General features: G+C 46.5%; 1 protein-coding gene across 1 annotated transcript in view; it reads left to right on the top strand.

Annotated features, from left to right (window-relative positions):
• Cacna2d3 (calcium voltage-gated channel auxiliary subunit alpha2delta 3) overlaps nucleotides 1-26,141 on the top strand; it is an 812,900-nt gene that overhangs the window by 377,889 nt on the left and 408,870 nt on the right. The window contains 4 exon segments of the mRNA XM_040747790.1: nucleotides 5,090-5,221; nucleotides 9,621-9,681; nucleotides 9,772-9,922; nucleotides 20,113-20,187. Coding sequence (XP_040603724.1) covers nucleotides 5,090-5,221; nucleotides 9,621-9,681; nucleotides 9,772-9,922; nucleotides 20,113-20,187 — 419 coding nt within the window.

Genomic DNA, 26,141 nt, shown 5'->3' with positions numbered 1-26,141 from the left:
AGGCCCAGGTAGTTAGCTAACAAGCGTCAAGTGTGAGCTCAATTCTGGGAGTCCACTCCAGAGTTTGAGTTCCAGATGGTCGGGCTGCTTCGCAATGGTGTTGTCTGGAAAGGATGAAAGCTGAGAGCCCATCCTGCGGCTGTGTTTATATATTTCCTAATGGACAGGCTAAGGATCAGCCCCTACTTATGATGTGTCGTTCATGGCCCATTTGCTATGCTAAGCACTCGATAGACTTGGAACTGAAAGGCTGTTTGTCGTTGGGATGATGTCTGATATTTTACGAAGACAAGCCAAGGACGTGGAAGATGCTCTTTAGATACACAGATGCACCGTAAAGATGGCAGCACTCTCCCCCAGGCATCTCCCTTGGCACCCATTCTTGGCATGTTGGGGCTGACTGTGCCTCATCAGGAAGGCAGAACTGATGATATTGCTGGACTTTGTTATAGAGACATGCCCAGAAAGGTTTGTGGGGCAGACAGGAACAGTGGGAATAATGACCTTGTTGTCTGGAAACAGATGCTTCTTGCATGGAAAAAAATGTTGATTTTGATGTGTACACTTGACATTTAGGAGACTGGGGCTGAGGGGATGGCTCAGCTGGTAAAGCACTTACTGTGCATGTGTGAGGACAAGAGTTCAAATCCCCAACATCCAGGAAAAGGCTGAGTGGGCATGGTGGCCTGCCTACAGTCAGGATTCTCAGCACAGGATGGCCAGTGGAGCTAGTCAAGTTGGTAAGCTCTGGGTTCAAGTGAAATATGCTGCCTCGGTGAAGGAGGCAGAGAGTGATCAAGGAAAACACCCAACTTCAACCCCTCGCTCTCACATGCGTGGGTACACATGTGCGCACCTGCACATAAATGTACACCCACAAGCACATATCCATGCACACCATATATAGACACATTTCAGAGACTACATTTTTTAAAGATGTATTCCAGCGCAATACAGGTAGGACTCATCAACAACAGTCACACACATAATTTGACATGAAAATTAGAATTGTTGCTGCGGAAATAAAGAATGAGACCTTTCAAGGTGCTTTACTACAAAAAGTCCTACGCTTATTAAACTCAGATCTTAAAAATAATATAGAGAGATGGATCCGTGGTTAAGACTGTTGACTGTCCTTCCAGAAGAACACTCATGTAGCTTACAACCATCTGTAATTCCAGTTTCATGGGATCCAAATGCCCTTTTCTGGCTGCCTCAGGCATCAGGCACATATTTGGTGCACAGATGTACATGATATGAGAACACTCCTACATATAAAAACATGTGAAAGCCATGACATTGACTATATATATTCAGTGTATGCATTCCACCAGCCTGTACACTGTGTGAGCCTTAACCTCCAGATGTTACCTTATTAGGACATGAGGTCTGGACTTGATGTCTACTTGTGTTCTTAGGAGGAAAAGAAGGGGTTACTTGTCACAGAAGGGTGGCCCATGTCAGGCTAAGTCTGCAAGCCAAGGAATGCTGAGCTACCACAGGGCGCATAGGTTAGGAGAGTGGCATGGCACAGGGAAGGCTCTGTCTCACCGGCTCCCCAGGAAATCGGCCCCATCGTCCCTTGACTTTGAACTTCTGGCTTCCAGAATCATAAAGAATGAATTTCTGCTGTTAGGACCACCAGCTCTAGAATTACTCATTAGAAGGGGTGGCAGATATGGTGTATAAGACCCCTGTGATGATTAGAGGGGACGATAAAAGCCATCCTAAATGAGGCAATGGGAACTGTAGACCAATGTTGAAACAGACACGTAAAAAAACCAAGGAAATGCTTAGCTTGTTGCAAGAAAGGAGGCTGAGAGTTTCAGAAATGACTACAAGACGGTCATCTCAGCTCCCATAGAAGGCTTATGAGGCTAGAGTGCTGGTCCAACCCCAGAATGGCAGCTAGTGGAAAGGGCTGGGGATCTGAGGAAGGGTAGATGGGTAGCCTTGACTTACCCTTGAGATATTGACTTCTGTTGAGAAACCATCTTTAAACAAAGTGTGTGTGTGTATGTGTGTGTGTGTGTGTGCGTGTGTGCATGTCCTGGCTTAGATATTTAAGTGTCTTATGCAAATGCCGGGTATCCAAGCCTGTCTCTTTGCTGACTGTAGTGATAGGCAGCTCCTCAAGGCTTTCCCATCTATTAAACTGCTTGCTACAGGAGCCTGTGGAATCAAACTCTCACTGTGGTGATTTCACATGCCAAGGGAAGTGCTGTCTCAAACACTGAATCACACAAATGCATGTAATCCAGTCCCTGTTTCAAGGAGGTCAGATTTCCTTGTTTTCCTTCACTACGCCTTGGAAATTCACATCTTCCCTTTCTTGAAGAATCAGAGCAAGTGTCTAAATAAACTAGACATCATGTTCTTCAGACCATGGGATTACCTTTCTGTGTCTGACAGTGCTCATGGGTGGAAACCCTGGAACACTAGGACCACCTGGAAGGATGGTCGTCCCTTTTCTATCCAAAAAGGAGTCATAGTTATACAACCGAACCAGTCCCAAAGCAAGCATGAACCAAATGGAAATCCCTGAGTTCTACAACTTGTTGAGACAATGTGCTAGTAAAATAGACTTTTTTTACTTCTGACAGTTGTAAGGCTTTATATGATTTTGATATAATTAAGTCCATCAATGGAGGTGAAAGCCATGGGGATTTTTTTGAGTCATTATTGTATTTGCATGTTTGTGGGCTCATGTAAGTGGCTTTTGCAGTCAGGAGTGAGTCACAATAATTACTATCAAGCTTGGGCAGGAATAATAAATGGCTTTGTTCTCCAGGATTGCAAGGATAAAGCCTTTCTCAAAAGTATTCTATGGTATAAGACTGAATCGGTCATGTTTACACTCCCAGGGTATGATATGGCTGATTATAGTTACAGGAGTTACAGCGTGTACTTCTGAGATGAAAGTCAGGGTCCCAGTGGCCTACACGATCCGAAGGAGTACAGCAAGATGAAGGTGAGACAGTTTGGCAAGCCCCAGGCCCACCAGCCTGCAGTTGCCAAGTGTAGATGGTGTCTAGGAAACACACTAAGGGTGGCCAACCGAGGAAGCACAGCTAGCTGAGGGTAGGCATGAAGGAGAGGTGGTGTGCCCTTCTAGTCTGATAAAATACCCTGATGGAAACAATTAATGGAAAAGGGTGTTTATTTCAGCTCACAATTCTATGTAATATTCCATCTTAGCAGGGGGATCAAAATCTGTCCCTATTCCTCCCACCTGTGCAGTACCAGGAATCCTTGGAATAAGCACGCTGCTGTGGGATTGCTATGACCCAGAAGTCCACAGGAGTCTGTGGAGAAATGTTGTAGAATGTTATTTTAGATGTATTACACTTGTTTATGCTATGGAATATTTGTTTAATGATGCAAAGATATGTTGCATTCTTTTATGTTGTGTTTGTTTAACAGCCACACAGACAGACAGCCACACAACCACACAAACAGCCACACAGACAGACAGCCACATAACCACACAGATGGCCACACAGACAGCCACACAGACATCCACACAGATAGCCACAGAGACAGCCACACAGATGGCCACACAGACACCCACACAACCACACAGACAGTCACACAGACAGCCACACAGTAGGAAATAAAGACAGATAGAATAAGGAAGGTAGAAAGCCCAGAGGCAAAATACAGATAAAGAGAAATGGGATAATTTAAATTAGAAAAGCTGACTAGAAACATGCCAAGCTAAGGCCAGGCATTCATAAAAAAGAATAAGTCTCCATATATTTATTTGGGAGCTGGGTGGTGGGTCCCTAAAGAGGTAAAGAAACCAAGTACTTAGAGGGGTCTGAACTGTGGGACAGCTCTGTGGGTGCTTTCTACCATTAGCTGTTTCCTGAATATGTGCTGAACCTTTCAAATGGTGTGGACTTTATGATCACTCTTTTGCCTGTAATGAAAGCAAAAGATAGAGGTTTGCCTCTGGGCAACTGATGCGGTTTTGGAAAAGTCCCCTCCCTCTTCTTACCACAATTCCAATCGCTGTGCAGTTCAGTGTCTACAAGTTCCTGCCTAGAGGGATCTTAAGGGAGACAGAAGAAAGCAAGCCCCTGTCTTCCCGTGGGAAGGGAGCAGGGAGCAGCTCTCCTCCATTCTTCCTGGTCTGCATGTTCGTTATGTTGCTACCCTTATTCTTCATGCCAGGGTTAAGAGTGTTGCCTCGTTTTGGAACGTTGTCTTCTGGAGTAAAGGGAAATAAGGAAAAGGTAGACAGTCACAAAGTACCCTCGGAAACCCATCTTCTTATCCAGTAGGTGAAAATGTCTTTCTTTTCCTTTTCTCTCACCTTTTAAACATGCATAGAAAACACAAAGAAGTACTTTGGACTTTCAAGGGGGAGGAAAAGAGATTTGTTAATGGAACTCTAGGGCAGAAAGGTGATTTGTCTTTTTTCCGAAAGAGCCTCGCTATGGAGCTCGGGATGTTTGGGAGGCCCCAGGTTGGTCTTGAATTGGTGACCGTGCTGCTTCTCCCTCCTAAGTTCCATGGGCACCATCGTGCCCAGATCAGGTTTCTGAAGGACACCCTTTGTTTTACCCATCATTTGTCCACCCATCTATCTACTCATTTGTCTCCCGTTTTTTCATCCAGCCACGTGAGTATCCATAGGGCAGAGGATGGACGGCGAGAGTGGCTTCTTCCCGTTACAGGCCTCACACTCCACTTAGCAGAAGGGACGAGTTTGTGCGATGTAATCCCAACGGGAGTAGGGCCATATTGGCTGAGGTGATTACCATAAGAGAAAACACATTCTTTTCCTTTGAATGCTGAGTTCTAGAAACTGGAAAGGTAATGCTAAGAGCGCCTCCATGCTCTCTGAGAAACCATGCCCTCTGTCAAATCAAGTATTGCTAATACAAGACTCTGCAGTGTGAGTACATTGCCATCTGGAGACTCCCGGGAGGATCAGAGCGCTGAATGGGAGCACCGTCCCAAGTGTCCAGAGTCTCCGGGTCTCAGTGTACAGATCCACCCTGTTGTGGGCGAGCCGGATGTGCGGTACCTGTGCTCCGGCTCCCTCTGCTTCCTAACATTGCTCTCCTCCTTCTATTTTCAGATCCTGCAATTGTGAATGGAGTTTATTGGTCTGAATCCCTAAACAAAGTTTTTGTTGATAACTTTGACCGGGACCCATCTCTCATCTGGCAGTACTTTGGAAGCGCAAAGGGCTTTTTCAGGCAGTACCCAGGTGAGTGAGCCTCAGTTGACGGCCCTGGCTTCAGTGAATGGTGCTGTGATTCTCTTCAGATTCCTGCTGAGTGCTCTTCTCCTTTCCCTTAGAAGAAAATGAAGGGTCGGATCCTGTTGTCAGTGTATGGAACAGAAGCAAAAAGAAGATGCCTGTGTGCGTGCGTGCACACACTCACATGATAGTCAATGCTATAGGAAAACAATATATTTATTAACCAGAGAGAGAGAGAGAGAGAGAGAGAGAGAGAGAGAGTTGCACAAACCAGGAGTTAGAAGCGTGGCTGGCTTCCAGGAGAAAAGGGAGGTTCCTTTTTCTTTCACTTCCTTTTATATCTACCTGTGTCAGTTTACATGTCCCCACCCTCATGGGCGGATAGCTCTGTGGGGTTTACTCCTACACACATGTGTGCGTGTGCACACGTATACTCACATGTGTGCACCCACTCACACATGCATGCACACATACACTCACACACACACACTGCATTGATAACAGAAAGTGTGTGTGGCTTCAGCATCTTTCTCCGTAAATTAATTCATAGAGCAACCAAGCGAGCAAAGAACTGGGCTCTGAGATGTACCACACTAGAACTTGGTCAACTCTTACTATTACTTCCGCTGTTGTTGCTGTTATGATCATTGTTGCCAAGTGGACTATTTGGGGAAAAATTAAATTCTGACCAAAAGGTGTAAGAAATGCAGAATGTGAACTTGGGTTCCCTGACTCCAGAGGTGGCTGACTCCTCAGAGTCAGAGGTTGAAAGAGCCAAAGCATGGCAGATGGAGACAGCCCTCTGGAGAGGCCCTGGCAACTCCTCCCCCGTCACTCTGTTCTCACTATGCATCTATCGTGCCCATAGAACAGGTGTCCTTCTGGAGCCTTCCCGGGTCTTTGCTTTGCAGTAGGATTTAAATTCTAGCTTGGCTTAAATTTTAATTAAAAAGGGAAGTTTTAATTTTGCTTACAAGTTGTGAAAGCAGGACTGGAGGCTGCAATTGTTCCAGCATCACAGCTGTAGAAATTAACAAGCTCAGCCTAAAAGAAGGGGGAAACACACACACACACACACACACACACACACACACACACACACACACTGCACAGTCTCGGAGCAATTAAACGGAGGCTTTTATGTTTTCATTAAGTATGACTAGGCACCTGATGTCTTCCGATGCTGCTGCACAGACACCATCAGCCTCGAGGAGCTGTTTGCTCTGCACGCGGCATCTGTGGCCTGAGACCTGCCTGCCGGGGCATCTGCCTCACCAGATTATTCAGTTGTTCCCAAGGGCCCTGTGCAGCAGAGTACACACGCTTCCTCGGGGAGCTCACAGCCATTTAAGCAATAAGCATCCCATTACAGATAATGTTATAATAAACAGTGGACCATTAAAGTTTCAATGTCACCACACTGCAGTATGCCTTGATGTGCTGGATGGAGCAACCTTGGTACACATTGTAAAGGCTGGGACATACAGGGCAAGCCACCCCCACCTAACAGTCAACCGGATAGCTGGCCATCTGACCACGTGGCATTGGGTTGAGGGTGGACAAGTAGAAGCCACAAATCACCAGTTGTCTCCACCAGCAAAGGGTCCTTGAGGTGTAGTTGCAAGGATGTTGGAAAGCAAAGGGAGCCAGGGAGTCACCATAAAGGGCTTGTGTAATTGGGAGATGTATTAATAGATGAGCTTCTGCTGGTCAGACCACTTCAGTCAAAATGCTTGCAGTTCCTTCATGGGATTCTCGGCAGGATTTTCACTCCACAGAATGTACGTCTTTTCTGCATTAATTAGTACATGGGAACAGTCTTCTGGAGATAGTTAGTTGCCCTGGATGATATCGTGTGACCACTGGCTATGGAACTGGTTCAAGACAGCACTCTTGCCTCCTGCTCGTACAGCGAAGGGACGCGTGATGAGGGTATTTTTACTTGGATATTTTCCCATATTAGGATGCTTCTGTTCGTTTTCACCATGTTGTAAAAGCAACAATTGGTGCCAGTGTACCCGACCTTATTTGGGATGAGCTTGCCTTCATTCTCACAAGTGTTTCAAGGGTCGAGGTTTATTACAAGCCTGGAGTGAGGGCTTTCGACTCAGAGGGCAAACCAGGTAGCAGAGGTCAAGTTCCCCAGTCTGACCTTGAAAAGCTCTGCTCGTGGAAAATGCCTTTATTGGAACTTTGGGTTGCAAGCAGCAGAGACCCAGTGAAATGAAGTTTCAGAAAGAAACTCGTGTATAGGCTGTGTTGTTTTCGAGATCTGGTGGCTTCCGGCACCTGGCAACACCCTTGTTTCTCTGGCACATGATCGCCTTAAAGTGAGGACCACTGGCCTCCACCTAGCAGGATTTCTCAGTGAGGATTGTGGGGGTGTGGGGAGCATGTGATCCAATAGTTGGGATAAAAGTGAGTCTAATTGTGGGTGTCTAGAATTCAGGGCTCCTAAGCCACCTCTCAGGCTGTACTTAGTTCCAGCATCCCTGACACAGTAACGCAGCATTGAAGCTCAGTAGGCCTTTTACCCACTAATCACCCCCAAGCATCTGCATGCCCTGACCTGGTGGGCCCTTGTGATTTCTTTCTGTCTGTGTGCTGTCTCTCCACTGAGACCCCTTCTTGGGTCATTCTAGTTTGTGTCAGGATGACCCGCACAGGATCGTCCTGTTCTGGGTCTATTTTTGTGCTGGTATCGTATTCCTCGCCAGTCTTCCAGCAGATTGATCTCATAGGGACTTTTGGAAAAATAGCACTGTCGGCAGAGCCTACAGGGACATGGAGAGTTACAAGCCCACACGCAGCCCAGCACAGCGCTCCCATTTCAAATCCACCTCCAGTCCCTTCTTAGAAGCTTTGGGAGAGTGCACAGCAGTAAGGACATCATCTGAAGCAGACTCGCAGAGCCACAGAGTGATGGTGGATGACCACAGTGTCTAGAGACGTGCACAGGCACCGACAACACACCCTGTGAATATAAGGAGCATCTACTGAGCCCCTCGACTGGGCCAGCGCATTGATTAAAAATAAAAATAAAAAAAGGATTGTGCCATTCTAACCATGCTTGACTTTCCACAAGACAGGGTGTCAGATGAGTTTGGAATAAATCACATTGTGGCCCCTTATTGCACCCTTTACAGTAAGAAGGCAGCTCAGGTACCAGGAGGGCAGAGCACGGTGTCACTGTGGGACACACAGTGACAACTCCAGGGTGTATGTGTAGTAGTTTGGTGACGTTCTCTTACCCCCAGCCAGTTACTAACCATGGCATGATCAGGAATGCTGGCCATTGTGGGTTGAAAAAGAAAAGGAAGCCATCAGTGCTATACTCCGAATCAGGAATTTCAGCCATGGTAATAACTTTTCTGCTTTTTGGTTTTTCTTCAAAAGCTCTAGCCATGAGCAGCATGGCTGGCCAAGAACGATGATATCCTACCATGTTTTAAAGCAGTAATTCCTTTGTTTTCAAATGAATGAAAATCAATAGATTTATTTATGCGTTGCACATGTATGCAAATGTGGGTCTATGTATGCAGGGACACGTGTGTACACATGTCACAGTGTGTGTAAGTCGGAGGACAGCTTGCCCCGATTGCTTGTCTCCTGATGTCTTGTGGGTCTGGTGAATTAAACTCACATTGTCAAGCTTTGCAGGATACCTTTACCTGCTAAGTCACCTTACTGGCCCCGAAACAAAAAGATCACTCTTAAAATAGTCAGATTTATGAGGAGAATGCCACCCTTGGTTGTATCCTTGCTGGCTTTCAAACCAGGAGACTAAGGATGCTTGATCAGATTTATATATGGGAAAAACTGCGTTGCCTTCAAGACCTGGATTCAATCTTTATTTTGCAGAGTAATTAGGGTTGTTTCATTTCAGCATGGAAAGGCATGCCAAATGTCTGAGTTTTAAAACAGGAGCAGGGAGGAAACAATTCTGAGGTGGGACCATCAGACCTCATGGTTTCTCCCCAGCCCATGCTGTAGACATAACCTCACCGGGGTCTGGGGCCAGGGCCAGACACTGCCTAGAGAGACCTTTGGATGATGCCAGCAGCTTCAGCACCTTGCAGGGCTATGAGACATGGTCTTGGCTGTCTCTCTCCGAAGCTGTGAAAGGAGCTGGAGTCACACCCTCTGCCCATGGACAGCATCTTGTCTCCACCCACGGTAGCCTTCTGAAGCGGGAAGAAGGGCTGAGGCCCTGTTTACTGTTTACGGTGGGGCTACCACCTGAGGCTGCTTTCCAGAGCTGGATGCATAGCCGGCGAGGAGCTCCTGGTCATGACTTTTTTCCCCACCCCATCTATCTGGTCAGCAAAGCAGAGCAGCCTTGAAGTACCGCAAATAACCATTTGAAGTCGCAGGGCTTCTCATAAACCCCGTTTTTTCCTTCTAGGGATTAAATGGGAACCAGATGAGAATGGCGTCATCGCCTTTGACTGCAGGAACAGAAAATGGTAGGCAGTGCTTAAACCTCTTGGTCAATTTTTGAGAGGAAACGTAGAGAGGCCAGAGTGCGTGTTCATTTAATCTCCCCCTCCCTTTAGGTACATCCAGGCAGCAACTTCTCCGAAAGATGTCGTCATCTTAGTGGACGTCAGCGGCAGCATGAAAGGACTCCGCCTGACCATCGCCAAGCAGACGGTCTCCTCGATTCTGGACACCCTGGGCGACGACGACTTCTTCAACATCATCACAGTGAGTGCCCCTGCTCCGCGCTTCCCTTCACTTTGGGGCATTTGCGTTGCTGATGTTGGGCTTGTAGGGTCTGGGGACCGGAGGATGAATCTGGGGACCAGAGGATGAAGGTGAGCTGTGCCCCCATGTGAGTCACTGAACCCGGGTCTTCCGGGGACTGCGAATGCTGTGGGACCCATTGCCTCCTCTTTGGGGCTGGTGAACGACCTCTCCAGCCCCTTTTTGGAATGTTGGGTAAGAAAGGCAGCAGAGCTGTCCCGTGGGCTGCCTGAATGTCTCACGTGTTAAAGAACTTTAAGCCAGGTCAACCCCATGTCCATGATGGTAAGAGCAGGAAGATGAGATGTGCTGAAAGACGGGGCGTAGTCTGCTCTTCATAAATAAGCGTCTTCTCTCTTCAGCTCTCCCGGATGCAGGCCCTGCCTGGGGCATACTCTCTCAGAGAGGAGCTGAGATTCAAGTGTCAGTGAAGCATCAGGGGTCCCGAGACTGTCTGGTGGAAACATGGGGCAGGGACATGGACTTGCAAGAGAGACATCTATTGCATTGCAGTCTGTAATTCCTTTTGCTCTCTGTCACTCTTCAATGTGGTTATCATCGTGTCCCTATGTCCCTCCCATTTCAGAAACCTCCCTCTCTTTCAAAGATTTGCAGTCACAAGGAACTTTGCCCCCCTATAGTGGTGCACAGGTGTGCTTTGGCAGGCGTGTCTGCTTGGGGCACCCTCGGTTCTGTAGCAGGTGACAGTGGAGGCTGTGTGGAAGGAAGCACGGAGCCTGGGCACTGGAGTTCGGACAGCGCTCCTTCCCACACTGCAGTTGGGCAGAGTGTGGTGTCGAGTCCTGTGTCAGAGCAGTGTCTGTAGAAACGGGTCACCAGCTTGTGTTCTGTAGGTCAAGGTGCAAGTGTTTACGTGGCAAGGATGTTGTCTGAGTACTCTTCCGCCATGTTTCTGACAACGCCTCCAGACTAAAAAGCATAACCACAAGGCAAAGGAACCGACAGCTGCAGGTCTTAAAAGGCCGTTGGGGTGTGGCAGCAAGATGGTTCAGAGAGTAGAAGTGCCCGCCACCAAGCCACAGGTCAATCCCCAGGACCCATAAACTAAGAACACAACACAACACCACTCATGAGCACACACATGGCATCTGCCAAATAAGTAAGTCTAATACCAATTTAAAGTTTAGTACCAATTTTAAAGCCCCAAAGAGCAATTGGAAAAGAGAGAAGCCATTACCTAACTGGAGGGTAGAGCTTGTTCATGGTGTATGCCCAGTCCCTGGGACAATGCCTGACAAACAGTAGGAGTTTAAATATCTGCGGGCTGAATCTCTCTAGCAGTGGTCCTCAACCTGTGGGTCTCGACTCCTTTGGGAGTTCAATGGACCCTTTTACAGGTGCTGTGTGAGACCATCAGGAAAACACAGATATTTACATCAGGATTCATAACAGTTGCAAAATTAGTTATGAAGTAGCAACGGAGATAACTGTGTGGTTGGGGGTCAGCACAGCGTGAGGAACTGTATTAAAGGTCGCGGCACCAGGGAGGATGAGGGCGCCTGGTTTCTAAGAGTGAAGCCCACACCGGTAGATCCTCGGTAGCTCACTATGTTGGCCTTTTGTCTCAGCCCTTTGCATGTGAAGACAGAAGCATCTCACCACGAAGGCACTGAGTTCAGGGCCTCGGCCTCTGCAAGGAGGCTTTCAGATCAAGAGTGCTTTCTAATCGGGATTTCCCCTAGTTGCCAGCCTCCATGTGGCTGTGTAAATGTGCTGGGATCCTCGCGTATCTCGGAGCATTTACAGATAAGTAGCGGCAAATTCAAGACTATCTTTCCTATTAATCTTTAATTATGTCTCAGAGAAGTATCAGAAATTCACAGAAGAAGGGGAGCTAGCTAATTACATCCTACATCCTTTATCTGTCAGAATTTACTGTTCAGTTAACACGACCAATCACATGAAATAATCTACGTAAGTTCATTAAGACATACACCGTCAATGCAGTAATGAAGAGAGGGTGATTAAGATAATTAAAAGGAGGCAGCCAGCTTTTATGGGATAGTTGGAGGAAAATATTTTTCTTTACCTTAAATCACCCCCTTGCAGAATAAAGTCCACTGGCAGTTACATTAACCATCACCTTGCATCCCCCATTAGTTTCCAGCATGAATTCAGACTATCTGCAGAGTTATTGTGAGGACTAGGAACTCTGGTTATTTTTACTTGAACCCTTATGATACAGTCACGATCTCCTTTCCACTAATGTGTGAATGAACGGATCTGACACAGTAGTAAATTCACATCAGAAAGCAATGAATTAACTCCAACTTTTCTATGGTAATTGTTTTTGAATGAATAAGACCTGTAAATCTTTTTGGACAATTCAGATTTTTCATTCTTCCATTTGATATTTATTTCAATTTTTTTCTATGCATGCATCCACATACTTAACAATTGTATTCTATTTTAGTATGTGAGTGTCTTTGGATGTCAGGGGGCAGATTCTCTCTCCTCTCTTTCTAGCATGTGGATTCTAGGAACGAACTCAGTCCTCAGGCTCAGCAGAAAGTGTCTTTACACACGGAGCCACCCTACTGACCCAAGCCCACATAACGTTTCTACAGACAGGATCACATCCTAGAGAATACCTAGTAATTCAAATGTATTTGCCACACGTGGTTGACTTTAGATGTTTACCCAAGCCTTGTTGGCTAAAGACTTCCGTTGCTATTGTGCTGTGAGGCCCTCTCATCTATTTTTAGAGTGTCCCAGTGGGATAAGCTCGCCATGACCTGGAACACACTGAGGATGATGTGTGAGTGTTTATGAGGTTGCGTGGGCGTTTGATTGAATAGTATTGACACATGAAATTGCTACACCAGAAAGTACTGCCGCAGCCCTACCACGGGAATCCAGGGTGTAGGTTTGCATGCTTGCTGGCAGTTGGAGGGCCCCGGCTATGGTACACTCAGAGGTGGCTAACTGTCTGTCACCTGCATCCCCCTGAGTTGTGTCTCCTGGTACTTGGTGTATCACTCCAGTTTTGCTTTACAGACTCTTTTTTCCCTGCAGTATTTCCTCCAGCTCCCATCTTGCTCACGTGTCTTTATGATATGGTGTGGTTTTCCCCAAGTCTTTTTAAAATTGCTGCTTGCTTGAGGGCACCGCAGGAACTAGTGGTTGCAAGTGCACACGTGAAGGTTTTGCACATCTATGCGAAATGCCCCGCATGTGTGAGTGGTTTGTTCTTGCAGAGCCCTGCTGCCCAAGAGGACGTCCCCTTTGCGGCCTTTGCCGTATGGCCAGCCTTCCTTTGCTTGTCAGGTGGATGTAAGATGAGACATCTTAGAGAGAGGAAGTCAAAAAATACACCCCTTATTTCCAGTGCTGCAAGTCTTCATGCACTGTAGGGCTTTGTTTAGGCAAACCTAATTTATCAGTGCCATGATGCAGGAAGACAGGGGGATATTTAAATAATAGGAAAGATGTTTCATGGCCATCTGAATTTATCTTTCATTAAATTCATTGTCAAGTGTAACTTATGTATTATATTGAAAAATCTCACGATGTGGGTCTTTCCAGAGGATAAACATGAAAGGATAAATAAACATTGTTTTATCTTTGATGGGCAGGATATTGAAAAATCTATCTAGGGCTAATGAGTTAACTGATGGAATTTGTAAAGGACAGGTGAAATAGGGAGGTGTTTGTGCAGTTAGAATTAAAATTTGAGGTTAAATTATGACACGGAGAGAGCATATTCTTTTTCTCATTCACTTTGAAGTCTCTCCCCAAGCCATGCATTAAATGAACAACATTATCATAAAAATGATGATGCTAATTCCATCTGCTACTGGAAGTTGAGAAATGATTTTACAGAAGCCTAGGCCAGGCATTAAAAACACCACATTCACCAGGTTGGTATTGTGAAATCAATTTAAAGGCCTCCTGCAGGCCAGGAGTGTGCAAAATGGTATGGAGGAGAGGAGAGAATCATTTGCTCGTTCATCCTAGAAAATCCTGATGCGTACTCTGTTTTTAATTCTCAGTGTCTAATCCTGATGCGTACTCTGTTCTTAATTCTCAGTGTCCAATCCTGATGCGTACTCTGTTCTTAATTCTCAGTGTCTTTTTTTTTTCTGAGAACCAATTCTCCAGCACCCTGCCTGCGGTGGCCCTGCTCTCCAGAGCGCAGCCATGGTTATACCAAGGCACGGGGTAGTGTCTGAAATCCTTGCTCATTGGAGCTGTACTGCCAGTTACAGCCAGTTGTGTTTCTAATTTCAGAAGACACTTTTGTAAGCCAGAAGATCCTGGGGTACCGTGTGCTGGTGGAAATATTCTGGGTTTCTCTGCTTCCTTCCATACTTCCTACATTTTTACCCTGGAGGTCATTGGATTAAAAAATAAAGCAGCAAAACTGTCAGTGTATTTAACTGAGTCTCCTTTGCATCTGCTTCCTGAAGTGGAGCAATGGGCCCTTCCTCCGTTGCTTCCATGAGCGAGCCAGCACTTTAATAGCATGGATGGTGGATTGAATTCCAGAGTCTCTAAGGACATACCTGCTTATTCATTGTTTGTCTATCAATCTGTTGCATGGGAATGGATAGACATTCTTTTTTTCTTCAGTTTTATACTTCAGTTTACCCTCAGCCTGTGTCACTGGTGAGTTTCCCTGCGTTTTGACTTCTTTACCCTCTCGTTACTGTGATCAGCCGTAGGTCTGATAAACATGGCTGTGTGCTCGGTGTTAGGTGCCACACTGCTGTACATGACAGCCACCTGCCTCATCTCCCCTGAGACTGTGTGTGACTGCCAGATGGAGAAGCCCAGGAGCAAGGGCTCGTGGGACAGTGAGGCCAGCACCCTGGGGGAGGGAGACAGGCAGGGAAAAAGACAGAACGTGCAAGCCATGGGAGACGACTCGGTGGCAGCGTCTTAGAAGGTGATGACCGGGCAGATATTTGAAGCGATGTAGACATTAGGTGTAAGCTACAGGTTGGGTCAAGGATGGAAGGAAGAAGAGATTTCCTGAGAAGGCAAGCAACATTTTCAGGTTGCGAAACACCCCCCATATCCCTCCCCACACACACCCCAGGGGAGAATTGACTGTGTCTGGAGCTTATTAGGATGGGTGAGGGCATGGGGGAAGCTGGGCCAGAATGTTGCTGGGAGGAGGAGTTGGAGTGCATTGAGAGAGTCAAGCCATATCACACAAATCCAGTCAGCTATGTCCATGACATCATGTGGAGTCTCAGCTTCACAGGGAGATGTGGAGACACCTTCCTGGAAGCCTCTCCTCACTTACTGAGTCTTCCCTCAACCCAGAGTGTAGGCAACTGATAGTCTGTCCCACTAAGTCTGAAAGCTGTATTGTTCTCCTCCATCAAGTCAGGAACACTGGCTGCTGGCCAGCCCTCAGGCGTGGCGTGCACACGCTGAGACCGAGGATGTGACTCCTACTATGTGGCTGCCTCCTCGTTCTCAGATTCTCCCCACGAGCGCTCTGGCCATTCAGAGACTGAGAGGTAGTTAAAGCTCGACTTTCCCGACAGGCTTCTTTCTGGGAACTGTACTCTGCCTATGAAGGAGTTGGGAAGTGATTACAGAGACTGGGCCCATGGTGGTAATGTGCTTGCGTGCCTAGCCATGCATTTGGTGGTCGACTGAGAAAGGGACGTAGTCACTCAGCAAGACAGAGAGAGAGAGGAGTGTTAAGATGTAGCCTAATGAAGACCACGGTGGCCAATTTTTGAGTTTGGAAGGACCCTTTCAATGTGAGAGATAAGCACAAGAAAAGCAGAGATGTGAGCGTGTTCTTTTATGAGGAGGAGGCAAGAAAAGCTGTTTATGATCACCCAGTGGTAATGGTCATGAGCAGACTAAGCCAGCATTCACGTGCCTGGCACGTAGTAGGCTGCTGGTTGGCATTCAGTAAGCAAATGGGAGGGTGAAGACTTCTGTGGCAGACACCTTCCCGGGAGGGATCTAGAAATACCTTTTCTCCTAGTTCGCTACAGACCTGGGTCCCTGGGAGAGCTAAGAGTGTGGTGTGGAGTAGGAGGTAGGACCCCGGGTTTCCGTCTTGGGCATTTAGTTGGTCATTTGCACCCAGTGGGGTGGCACTTGGTCTCCCACAAACGCATATGCAGTGTTCTTCAGAGGAAGCCGAGAGGCTGTGGCCCCGGCTCCCAAGAGCGTCCCTGTCCCACCACCGGCTTCCCCCCTTTCCCTACCCCATGTCCACGGGTATCACTGCACACTGCATACCCATGCCAACATCCTGCCTCTTCTGAACACTGAGTGTGCACATTTGGCGGCCTGCCTCTTGTTCCTTCGTGCCAGGACCTGGAGTTGCTCATTCATCATCCTCTGGCAGGGGTAGGGTGTAACATGCAGTCTTCCCGCCCGCCGCCTGGTTCCTGTTGCTTCTTCCAGCCCCCAAATTTAACACAGGATGCTATATCAATTATGAAGCTGTTGGCCATTTGCTCAGTTTCTTATCGGCTAGCTCTGACTTGATCATTAACCCGTAATTGCTAATTATATATGTTTTATGAGAACTCATCTTTTTTGAGGATGCACTCCTGAGTGCCCCTTGCTCCTGGGAGATCACACAGTGAGAGCTCTCCTCACTACAATTCCCAGACTCCTCCTAGACTCCTAGTCCCACCTGTCTTGTTTCCCTATTGGCCAACAGTGCTTTTTCAAACCAATAAGACACATATTTGCAGACTGACATCTCCCAACAGTAGGGACTCCAGGTTTCTCCAACCCAGACCCTGTTCATGGAGCTACAAAGCCTTGGTCCAAGTGGCCCAGCTTATGTGTGGAGAAACCAGGGACTATTTGTGTAAGCCCAAAGAGCAAGCCACAAGGAAATAGGAAGGGAGGAGAAAGCTCCCAGTGACTGAGGCCAGTGGATCACGTGACAGCTCTTACAGTAGTCGTAGCTCTTTGCCCATTCTCTCAGTATGTGGCTGGCTGGCTTGCTGGCCTAGACCTCTTCGGGGCCCCTCAGGCTCTTCTGTCCTACCAAGAGAACTCCCGTAGCATCTGCTAGGAAGGACTCGGTACTTCAGTGGGAGGGCATGGTTGAAGGCCTCTAGGATGGAGTCCTGGTTATAGGAGGAGCTGGGACCAGAGTACAGAATAAATTGCACCTATGGGGCGAATGGTGGCATCTTCTTTCACCTTGGGATACTGGGATCAGCTTGGCCAAGTAGGAATGAGAGTTACTCATAGGCTATTGTGCCCTAAGGCTAACAGTGACCATGTCTTCAGTTATACACTGATATAACCATCTAACACCATTGATCCAGAAAACAGAAATCCAGGAGGGAATCCTGAAGTTGGGGAAACAGCTGCTGCTCACATATAAGGACCTGATTTCAGTTCACCAAGATGTGAGACCTAGGCACCCAGCTTTCGAGTGTCTGTAACCCCCATGCTACTAGAGGGAGGGAGACAGGCAGGTCCCTAGAGTTCATTGGTCAGCCAGTCTAGCCAGTCAATCATCTCCAAGTTCTAATAAGTGAAGTGAAGAGTGACAGAGGAAGATACCTAATGTTGACCTCTGGCCTCTGCATGCATGCACGCACGTGCGCACACACACACACACACACACACACACACACACACACACACACAGAGACCCATCCACAAGAACGTATCCATATACATCCCTCACAAATACACATGTACACAATAAAAGCAGCAGAGACATCCGGGGGGCGTCTGTAAACATGTACCAGCTGAAAGGCGGGCAAATGGGGGACCCGCTGGGGCTGAAGAAACACGTCCATGTGCAGGGCACCCTTTGATGAGCTTTGTGTGACCAGTGGGAGTTCTTGATTCAGCTTGTAGCACTCCTCTCTGCACACGGCCACCTCCACTCCGAGGCTCAGTGACACAGACCAGATTGCTGCTCCCAGCTCAGTCCTGACGTCGTCAGGGGAAATTAGGAAACTGCAAGCTTGGATGATGCCACTAACGAGCTGGCTGGGGTTCAGAAGAGTGGATTCCTCTACTGCGCATACAGTGTGTGCAGCGACAGTGACCCTGGTTCTGATTACTGCACATGTACCTCCCTGATGAGGGAAGACTTTTCTGGTCTTCTTTGCTTTTAAGGCCCTCCTTACAGCCCTCTCCCCCCAGCATCTGCTAGTCTCTGTGTTAGCAAAGTGTGTACATTGAGATATGTCACCTCCCTACATCTCCACAGGTCCGCTTTGATGGTTACCATGGAGCAGTGGGTATAAGGATGTGGGATCTGTGAGGTCTAGCCCCACGGTATACATAGCAGCCCAGGACTTGGTGCCATCTCTCCTAACAATGATCTTGTATTCTACAACCATAGGAGTTGCCTTTGAAAGTGTGTGTGTCAGGAAGAGTATTGGTTAAACTTTTTTTTAAGTTATCAGGAAAATGGAGGGATAAGAGCAAGAACAAGGCTGAGGAGATGGCTCAGTTGGTAACATGCTTGTCCTGCAAGCCCCGGGACCTGAGTTCAAAAATTCCCAGAATCCACATAAAGCCAGGTGTGGCAGCACACTTCCGTTTTTCCAGTGCTCCTATGGAAAGATGGATGCCAGAGACAGCTCTCCACAGATTCCTCTACAGACTAAAGTGGGGTGTGCAGTGGTGAATGACAGGATCTCAATCTGGACTTTAAAAAGTCTGGACCAACATGCAAGTTTGTCTGATCTCTACATATGACTGTGACATGCATGTGTGCGCGCGCACACACACACACACACACACACACACACACACACACTATAAACATTATTTTAGGAAGCAAGAACCAAATTGGGACCCTTAAGAGGGTCTGAGTTACTGATGTCTTCTGCAGCTTGTTCTCCCCAGTTTCCCTGTCTACAAAGGGTGAGCTACTAGAAGTACTTGAGGCTGAGCCAAACCACAAAAGAAGCTGACCTTGAATTTAGATAAAGGGAGGACTGCATAGCAACTAGCTGCCCAGAGCAGCACCGCCCTGGTCCACCCCTTAGGCAGCTTCTCGGGGTGTTCTGCTGTTGCATCCACATGTATTTGTAGCAGGTGCAGGAGTATCCCTGCAGGTATCCAGAGCGAGTGCCCCAAGCTCATCCTTTGTTTCATTCTCTGTGGGCTTGGCTTGGCCCTTCCCATGTTGCTTACTGATCACAGTCAAACCCACAGCCAGGTGTTGTTCCAGAGTGGATGTGAGAGATGCTTCTAGTCTTCCCTTGGGAGCTCTGGGTTTATCTGGCTGCTAAATTGGAAATGCCATGGCACTTTCACTGAATAAATGAATTGTAGCACCTACTGTGGTCTTAGCAGTACAGGGCAACAATATGTCCACTGTACAACTGGTCTCAGCCAATCGCAGTATCAGGTGGATCAGGTAGAGCAACTGAGGGCGGGGCTTTCCTGTGAGCTGGGTGCTCCTGGTGAAGGCAGCTGCTCGTGATGTGGAATACACAGGAAAGAGGCTTGAGAAATGCCCCTCTTGCACCTGAGGTCCCTTCCCCGAGGGTATGGGACTGAACCAACCCAGAGGGTGAGCCCAGGTCAGCCAGGGAAATCAGAAGTCAGGCATTGGACCTCCTGGCATAGTTCTCAGTGGTGGAGGGTCAGAAGGAAAAGATGAGACATACGAGCAACAGAGAATATAGGCTAACAAGAACGTGCCTTTATTGTGGGCTAAAGAGTGAAGATACTTGAGTGGTCAGCCAGAACCGATCAAAGCCCTTGGAAGGGTCATATCCTGGATTGTCGGGGACCCAAAGTGTTGTAGAGGATATACATGTCCCACTAAATACAAGGAGTATCTCCAGAAGAAACCCCTCCCCCCCCCACATCATTCCAGGGCAACTGAGAATATCAAGGCTACTCCTTCACTCCATTATGTCTATGTCCCCTCATGTATGTGACCAACGTGGGTATCTCTAGGTTCTATGAAGCTGAGGCTGGAGCTAGACCTGGACTACCCTGTCTGTCTCCTCCATCATCTGATGAGCGGTTAGCTGAGGCACCATGCTGTACCCCAGCATGGGCTCTTTAGGTCTCTCTCAAGCAGGTTTGTCTTTAGCATTTGATTGCGATTGTCTGCGTGAAGGGAGCCCGTGATTGTGCTGACTTCCTGTGTGACAGTGTGGCCTTTGACTTTGGGATCTTCATTCATTGGTTGTTTCTACCCTCTGCAGTATAACGAGGAGCTTCACTACGTGGAACCTTGTCTGAACGGAACCCTGGTGCAAGCGGACAGGACCAACAAGGAGGTAGGGCTGCCTTCTAGGCAGGAGCATGAGGGACCTGGGAATACCCTGTCTCTGATGTTGCGGTTGTTCATAGTTCTACCCTTAATTCTTGGGATCTCATTGAATGTGGCATGTATTCACTGTGGCTGTTGCAGTCGTGATGGTAAAATAATCATACTTTATTCAGCTGCCTGCTACTCCTGAATCCATCAGATTGGCTTTGTTTTCCCCTGGCTACAGCAGATCTTGTGTGTGCTCGATGTCTCTGTTGGCACCACAGAAAGAATATGGTTTTCAGTGAGGTCTCAAGAAAAATTGAATCCACGTCTTATTTCTCTGTTCTCATGTGCTATGATGGATTGAAGCATCACTGGGGTATCTTTTAGGATAATTTGTCTTCAGTAGAGTTGTAAGCCTCACAAGAGGGGGCTGATCTGTGTGGATTGCTATATCCTAACTGTTCCAAGAATGATTGATCCATGTGGAATACAATGAAGATGTGTTGGAGGAAAATCTTAGGAAATGTGATTGAAGGTCCTCTTAAATTTTGAGCCTTCTACAAAAATGCTTATAACAGACTTCTATGATACTATGTCATTTTCCCTCAGGCAACTTTTAGGTTTACCAACCCAACTATCACACCTCCACCATTCCTCTTCTACAGAACCCATAGCATGTCAGACCAGTAAAAGTCTAACTGCAGCCTTGTCATACCTCAAGGATGGCATTGACCATGTTTCTCTTCTTCTGGAGAGCAGACCCTCATGTGGGGACAGGGGGTAATGGCCAAGGTGGGCTTCTGTGAAGCACTGGAAAAATGCTACAGAGGGAAGCCCTGGCTCTTGTGGAGAGAGAGATTTGTGTTGCCCTAGAGGCAGGCTGGGCATAGGAATCTCTGAGGGAGAGAGCCACAAGAGACCAGGAGAGAGTCATTCTGACCGACACTCTCAAGAGCAAATAGCCGAGCTTTGGATTGGGAGGCAAAGATCCACACATACAAGCGCATATGTACACACACACACACACACACACACACACACACACACACACACACACACACACAAACCTCCTCATTTTTACAGGCAAGAAATAAGGACAGGGTAGTTCAAAGAATGAGTGCTCCTTGAGGATGTTAACTTGTGGAAACGACAAGCCTACAAACTTCTCTAAGCACGTTCCCTTTGCCCGCTGCCTGGATGAGGAGCTGCCTGGATGAGGAGTCAGTCCTTTTCTGATGCTTCAGAGTTTGTCTCGAATAGGTACCAATGGATCAAGGCTCCATTTGAAGAGAGAGATGATTAAATGATCAAAGAATAAGAGAGCATGGTGAAAACTGGAAGTATCAAGGCTTGGATACAAAAGAAGGACTGAGTGAAGGAATGGGCTGGGAATTTGTTTGAAATTGTCTTTGAATTATTGTTGTAAACATGAGAAAAAATTAGAGGAGTTTTGAATATAAAAGAATAATTTAACTGTCTGATTCTGCAGTGTGGAAGAACTACATATCAATTGGGCTGCCTTCCTCAGAGCCCTGGATCTCTGTGTATAACTCTAGTGAACAAGTGCAGGATGAGCCTAAAGAGATTCAGGAGAAGGTGAATTGTCTAGAGGCTGTCAGACTAGAAAATATGGAAGTGGCATTTTTACCTGGTTTCCTTATTGAATACTGTTATTCTGAAACTGGCTTTTGTTCAGATCAGCAAAAGAAACTCTAGAAACTCCCCTTTCCTTTGGTGACAAGACCACTGAGAGCCTTTGTCACAGCAGCTTCCTACTCCAAACAGAAAGTCATACTTTCTGTTAAAAAAAAAGATTAAGAGAATCAAGAGACCCATAGAATGCATAATGTCCAGAACATCCCCACCACCACCCCCCAAAATAAAACTCAAAGAAACAAACAACCAAGAACCCCAACAAATTCCCATGTCATCTCAAGAACCAAAAGGACAAAACATGCATGAGAAAAGATACTCAACAGAAGCCTGTGGTGACACAAACCAAATGTTAGAATTGCAAAGATGTTTCTACTAACGATTGGGAATTCTCCTGGAAGGAATTAGACTATCCAAGCACAGAAGGAACGCTACAAAACAGAGCCGAGAGGAAACCGGGGAAGAGAAAAGTGCAATCACCATAAAAGAGGAGTTGTCAGTGAATGTGAGAGCAGAGAGACTCAGTGAGCTTCAGGATGGATTGATGGAGACTTTTCAGCCCAGTGTCAGTGAATGTGAGAGCAGAGAGACTCAGTGAGCTTCAGGATGGATCGATGGAGATTTTTCAGCCCAGTGTCGGTGAATGTGAGAGCAGAGAGACTCAGTGAGCTTCAGGATGGATCGATGGAGATTTTTCAGTCTTAACAGCAGGGAAAGTAGACTGAAACAAAATGAACAAGAGTCTTGGAGACAGGCCAGATCACAACAAAAGAGCGAGCATCTACAGTATCACAGCTCTGGGAGAGAAAAGAGAATGGGACAGAGTATATGTTTATGTTGGCTGAAAAAAATCTCTCCACATAAGTGAAAGAAAATAGCTTACATATTCAGAGGCTGTATGGAAAGACACCCCAAATAGGATAAGCCCAAGTAAATCCATGTCAAGGTACACCATGAATATAGTTAGAAAAAATATCTTTGAAACAACTGGAGAGGAAGGATTATGCTGCTTGCGTGAAATGCCAATGTGAGTGACAAAAGGTTTCCCATGAAATCATGAGGGCAGAAGGAAGGATGGCACTTCCCAAGTTCTAAGTGAAAAGATTATCAAGTGGAGCTTGCAGAATGAAAGAGAAGGAAACAAGGAGAAACAAGATAATAATAAAGAACAGAAAACAATTAATATAGAAAACAGTAAGACTCAAAACTTCCTCCTTTAGAAAGAGTCAGTGCAATTAATAAACCTCTTGCAAAACCAAAAGTAAAAAGAGAGATGACAAGTCAGAAATATTGGAGTGAAATAAGAGATACCAGTACGGATCCTGAAACCATTAAAAAAGACAGTAAAGGAGAATTATGGACAACTTTGTAAATTCAGCACCAACTTACCAAAATCAATCTAATAAAAATAGATAGCCTAAATGGTTCTATAACTACTAAAAGAAACTTAATTTATAATTTAAAAGCCCTCCCCTCGAAGAAATTTCTAAGCCCAGATGGTTTCCCTAGCAACTGGTACCAAACACTTCAGGGAGAAGGATTAATACCAATTTTACATAATGTAATGTAAAGAGTGTGTCCCTGTTTCGTCTCTGTTGTGATGAAACATTCTGACCAAAGCAACTTAGGGGAAGAAATTGCTTATTTTGGCTTAAAGATTACATTCTGACATTGAGAGAGGTCAGGGAAGAAACTTGAATTAGAAATCATGAAGGGATACTGCTTTCTGGCTCACTTCAGATCCTTGTTTAGCTCAGGACTCCCTGCCCAGGGAATGGTACCAACTCACAGTGTATTGGACCCTCCTACATCACTTAACAATCGAGACAGTCCCCGGCAGTCATGCCCATAGGGCAGTCTGATCTTGGCAAGTCCTAAACTGACACTTCCTTTTCAGATGACTCTAGACTGTGTCAAGTTGACATTTGAAGTCAAATGGGACATATAGAGAGACTATCCTTACCTTTGGGGGGTGTTCTCTGATAAAACAAATAATTGTAGACCAAAAGAAAAAAATAATATATCATCCAAGTAGGCTTGACTCTGGATATGCAAGGCTATTTCAACATCAGTGTCAAATCAGTCAATGTGTTCTGCCATGCCAACAGGCTAAAGATGAGAAGATATGCTGGCCTAGCATTTGGCTAGGAAAAAAACCTAAGACCCATCCATGCATTTCTAAAATCTAATATGTTAGCAAAGTGAGATGAGCTATGATTTTGTCATGTTTAAAAGGATACTTATAAAAACCTCAGCTAAAAATGATGTGGGTGTAAGTTTAACAGCTTGACTTTGTTATTTTATTTTATTTTTTTGAGACAGGGTTTCTCTGTATTGCTTTGGAGGTTGTCCTGAACTTGCTCTGTAGACCAGGCTGGCCTCAATCTCACAGAGACCCGCCTGCCTCCACCTCCCGAGTGCTGGGATTAAAGGCGTGCACCACCAAAGCCCAGCACAGCTTGACTTAGTTAAGAAATTTATTTGATGTGTATAGGCGCTTTGTCTGCATATATTTCTGGGTACCACACGAGTGCCTTGAGATCCACAGAGGGGAGAAGAGGGCATCAGATCACTTGGAGCTGGAGTTATAGATGGTTTTGTGCCACCACGTAGATGCTGAGGACCAGACCTAGGTCATCTAGAAAAGCAGCCAGGAGGTGCAATTCCCAGAACTCAAGTTAAAGTTGAAAAGCCGGGTATGGCATTGTGCACTTTATAATTTCAGTACTGGGATAGCAGAAATAATCAGAGCCCTGGGACTCACTGGTCAGACAGCCTAACTTACATGGCAAGTTCCAGACCAAGAAATCACTCAGTCTCCCACACCCCCCCCCTTCTCTCTGAAAAGAAAGGAAGCAAGAAAGGACAGGAGGGAGGGAGGGAGGGAGGGAGGGAGGGAGGGAGGGAGGGAGGGAGGGAGGGAGAGAAAAAAGTGAACGGTTCTTAAGAAATGACAACTAAGACTGTACTGTTCTCTACATATGTGTACATGCCTGCAAACACCTGTGCACCTACATGTACACAAGCATGCACATACCGATACAAACCAAAAAGGGTATGGGGAGACTAAATTATGGGTTGGCATTGGAGGGAAGGGGGTAGGCACAGAAATAAATGGAGCAGACTGAACACAAACATAGCACCCACACAAATGTGGCCCAGTTTGGTTTTGAAGAAGTTATAGAGCAGTTCAGGGAAGGTAGGCTAGCCTTGGTAATTAATGACATCCATAAATAAAGCCAATGAGAAATTAGCCTTGACCTGAAGGCTTACAGTTTAGGGAAAAAAATATAATTCAAGTGGCTCAAACAGTCAGGTGCAAACCATCCAGCTATGGCAGGCTTGGCATGACAGACGTTCTTCAGTCCTGTTAGAAAAGTACTGGTGGCGGTTTGCTTTACAATGACAAAAAGCTTCTTGACGTTTTGAGAATGGTCTTAGATGACCAAGTCTTTAGAGTCCTTTATTATCTTAAGATAGAGGTGAGCGCTGCCGGTCAATTGGACCAGGTTTCTGGTTTCGCCATCACTTGGGTGTGTGCGTGTATAGGTGCATGGTCTTTGTCAGCATGCGGCACAGACCGTTCGTGAAAGACTGTGTAAATTTCCATACGCTCACTTAACAGTAGCTTCCTAGGGATGGACTACTGTACCCTCAGCCTCTGGTGTACGGAGTCAGACCCTCTCCCTGGCTGTGTCTCTGTGCTTCTTCCATGTGGCTCTGATAGGTCAGGGACCCCATCACAAGGGCTGGAGATGGGGTGGCCAGACAGCAGACAGTCCAGTTATGGGTGGGGACGGATATGGCCGGTTTCCACAGGGAAAGTACTGAGGTTAGGGCTAAGGGGTGCATGAATCCTGGAAGTGTGGATGAGTGAACAGATGCACAGGGTGCTTGAAATGGCTTCTATTTTAGGTTTTTTTTTTCTTGTTGTTGTTATTTCAATAGACGATCTGGAAAACATTGACCATAAAAGCTTGGAATTCTTCATGGTTTTGCCCTGCTTATTATCATGTATTATAAAGCATGGTGAAAATGTAGTACATTTGAATACAATCAAGATAATCAAACTGTGACGGGCGGGAGGGGGGCAGTGAAACTGGCTGGATTTTTGATTGGCATTTCTCCCTAGTCATTTCTGATCTCTTGGTGGCGGCTTCGAACTTTTTCTCCATTCCTCTCATAACGGCAATGGGACGTTGTCACCTGCCGTGTCGCCTCTGTAAAACTCTCAGTGTGAGCATGTCCGCGCCCGTTAACTGATGTTGACCGGCATGTGCAGATGCCTTCGGGAAGGCGCGTGTGCCCCCTAACAAGCTATAG

The sequence above is a fragment of the Mesocricetus auratus genome, unplaced genomic scaffold (genome assembly GCF_017639785.1).
Source record: "Mesocricetus auratus isolate SY011 unplaced genomic scaffold, BCM_Maur_2.0 Super-Scaffold_100006, whole genome shotgun sequence".
In the NCBI taxonomy this organism is placed as follows: domain Eukaryota; kingdom Metazoa; phylum Chordata; class Mammalia; order Rodentia; family Cricetidae; genus Mesocricetus; species Mesocricetus auratus.
This window is presented reverse-complemented; position numbering and strand designations above follow the sequence as displayed.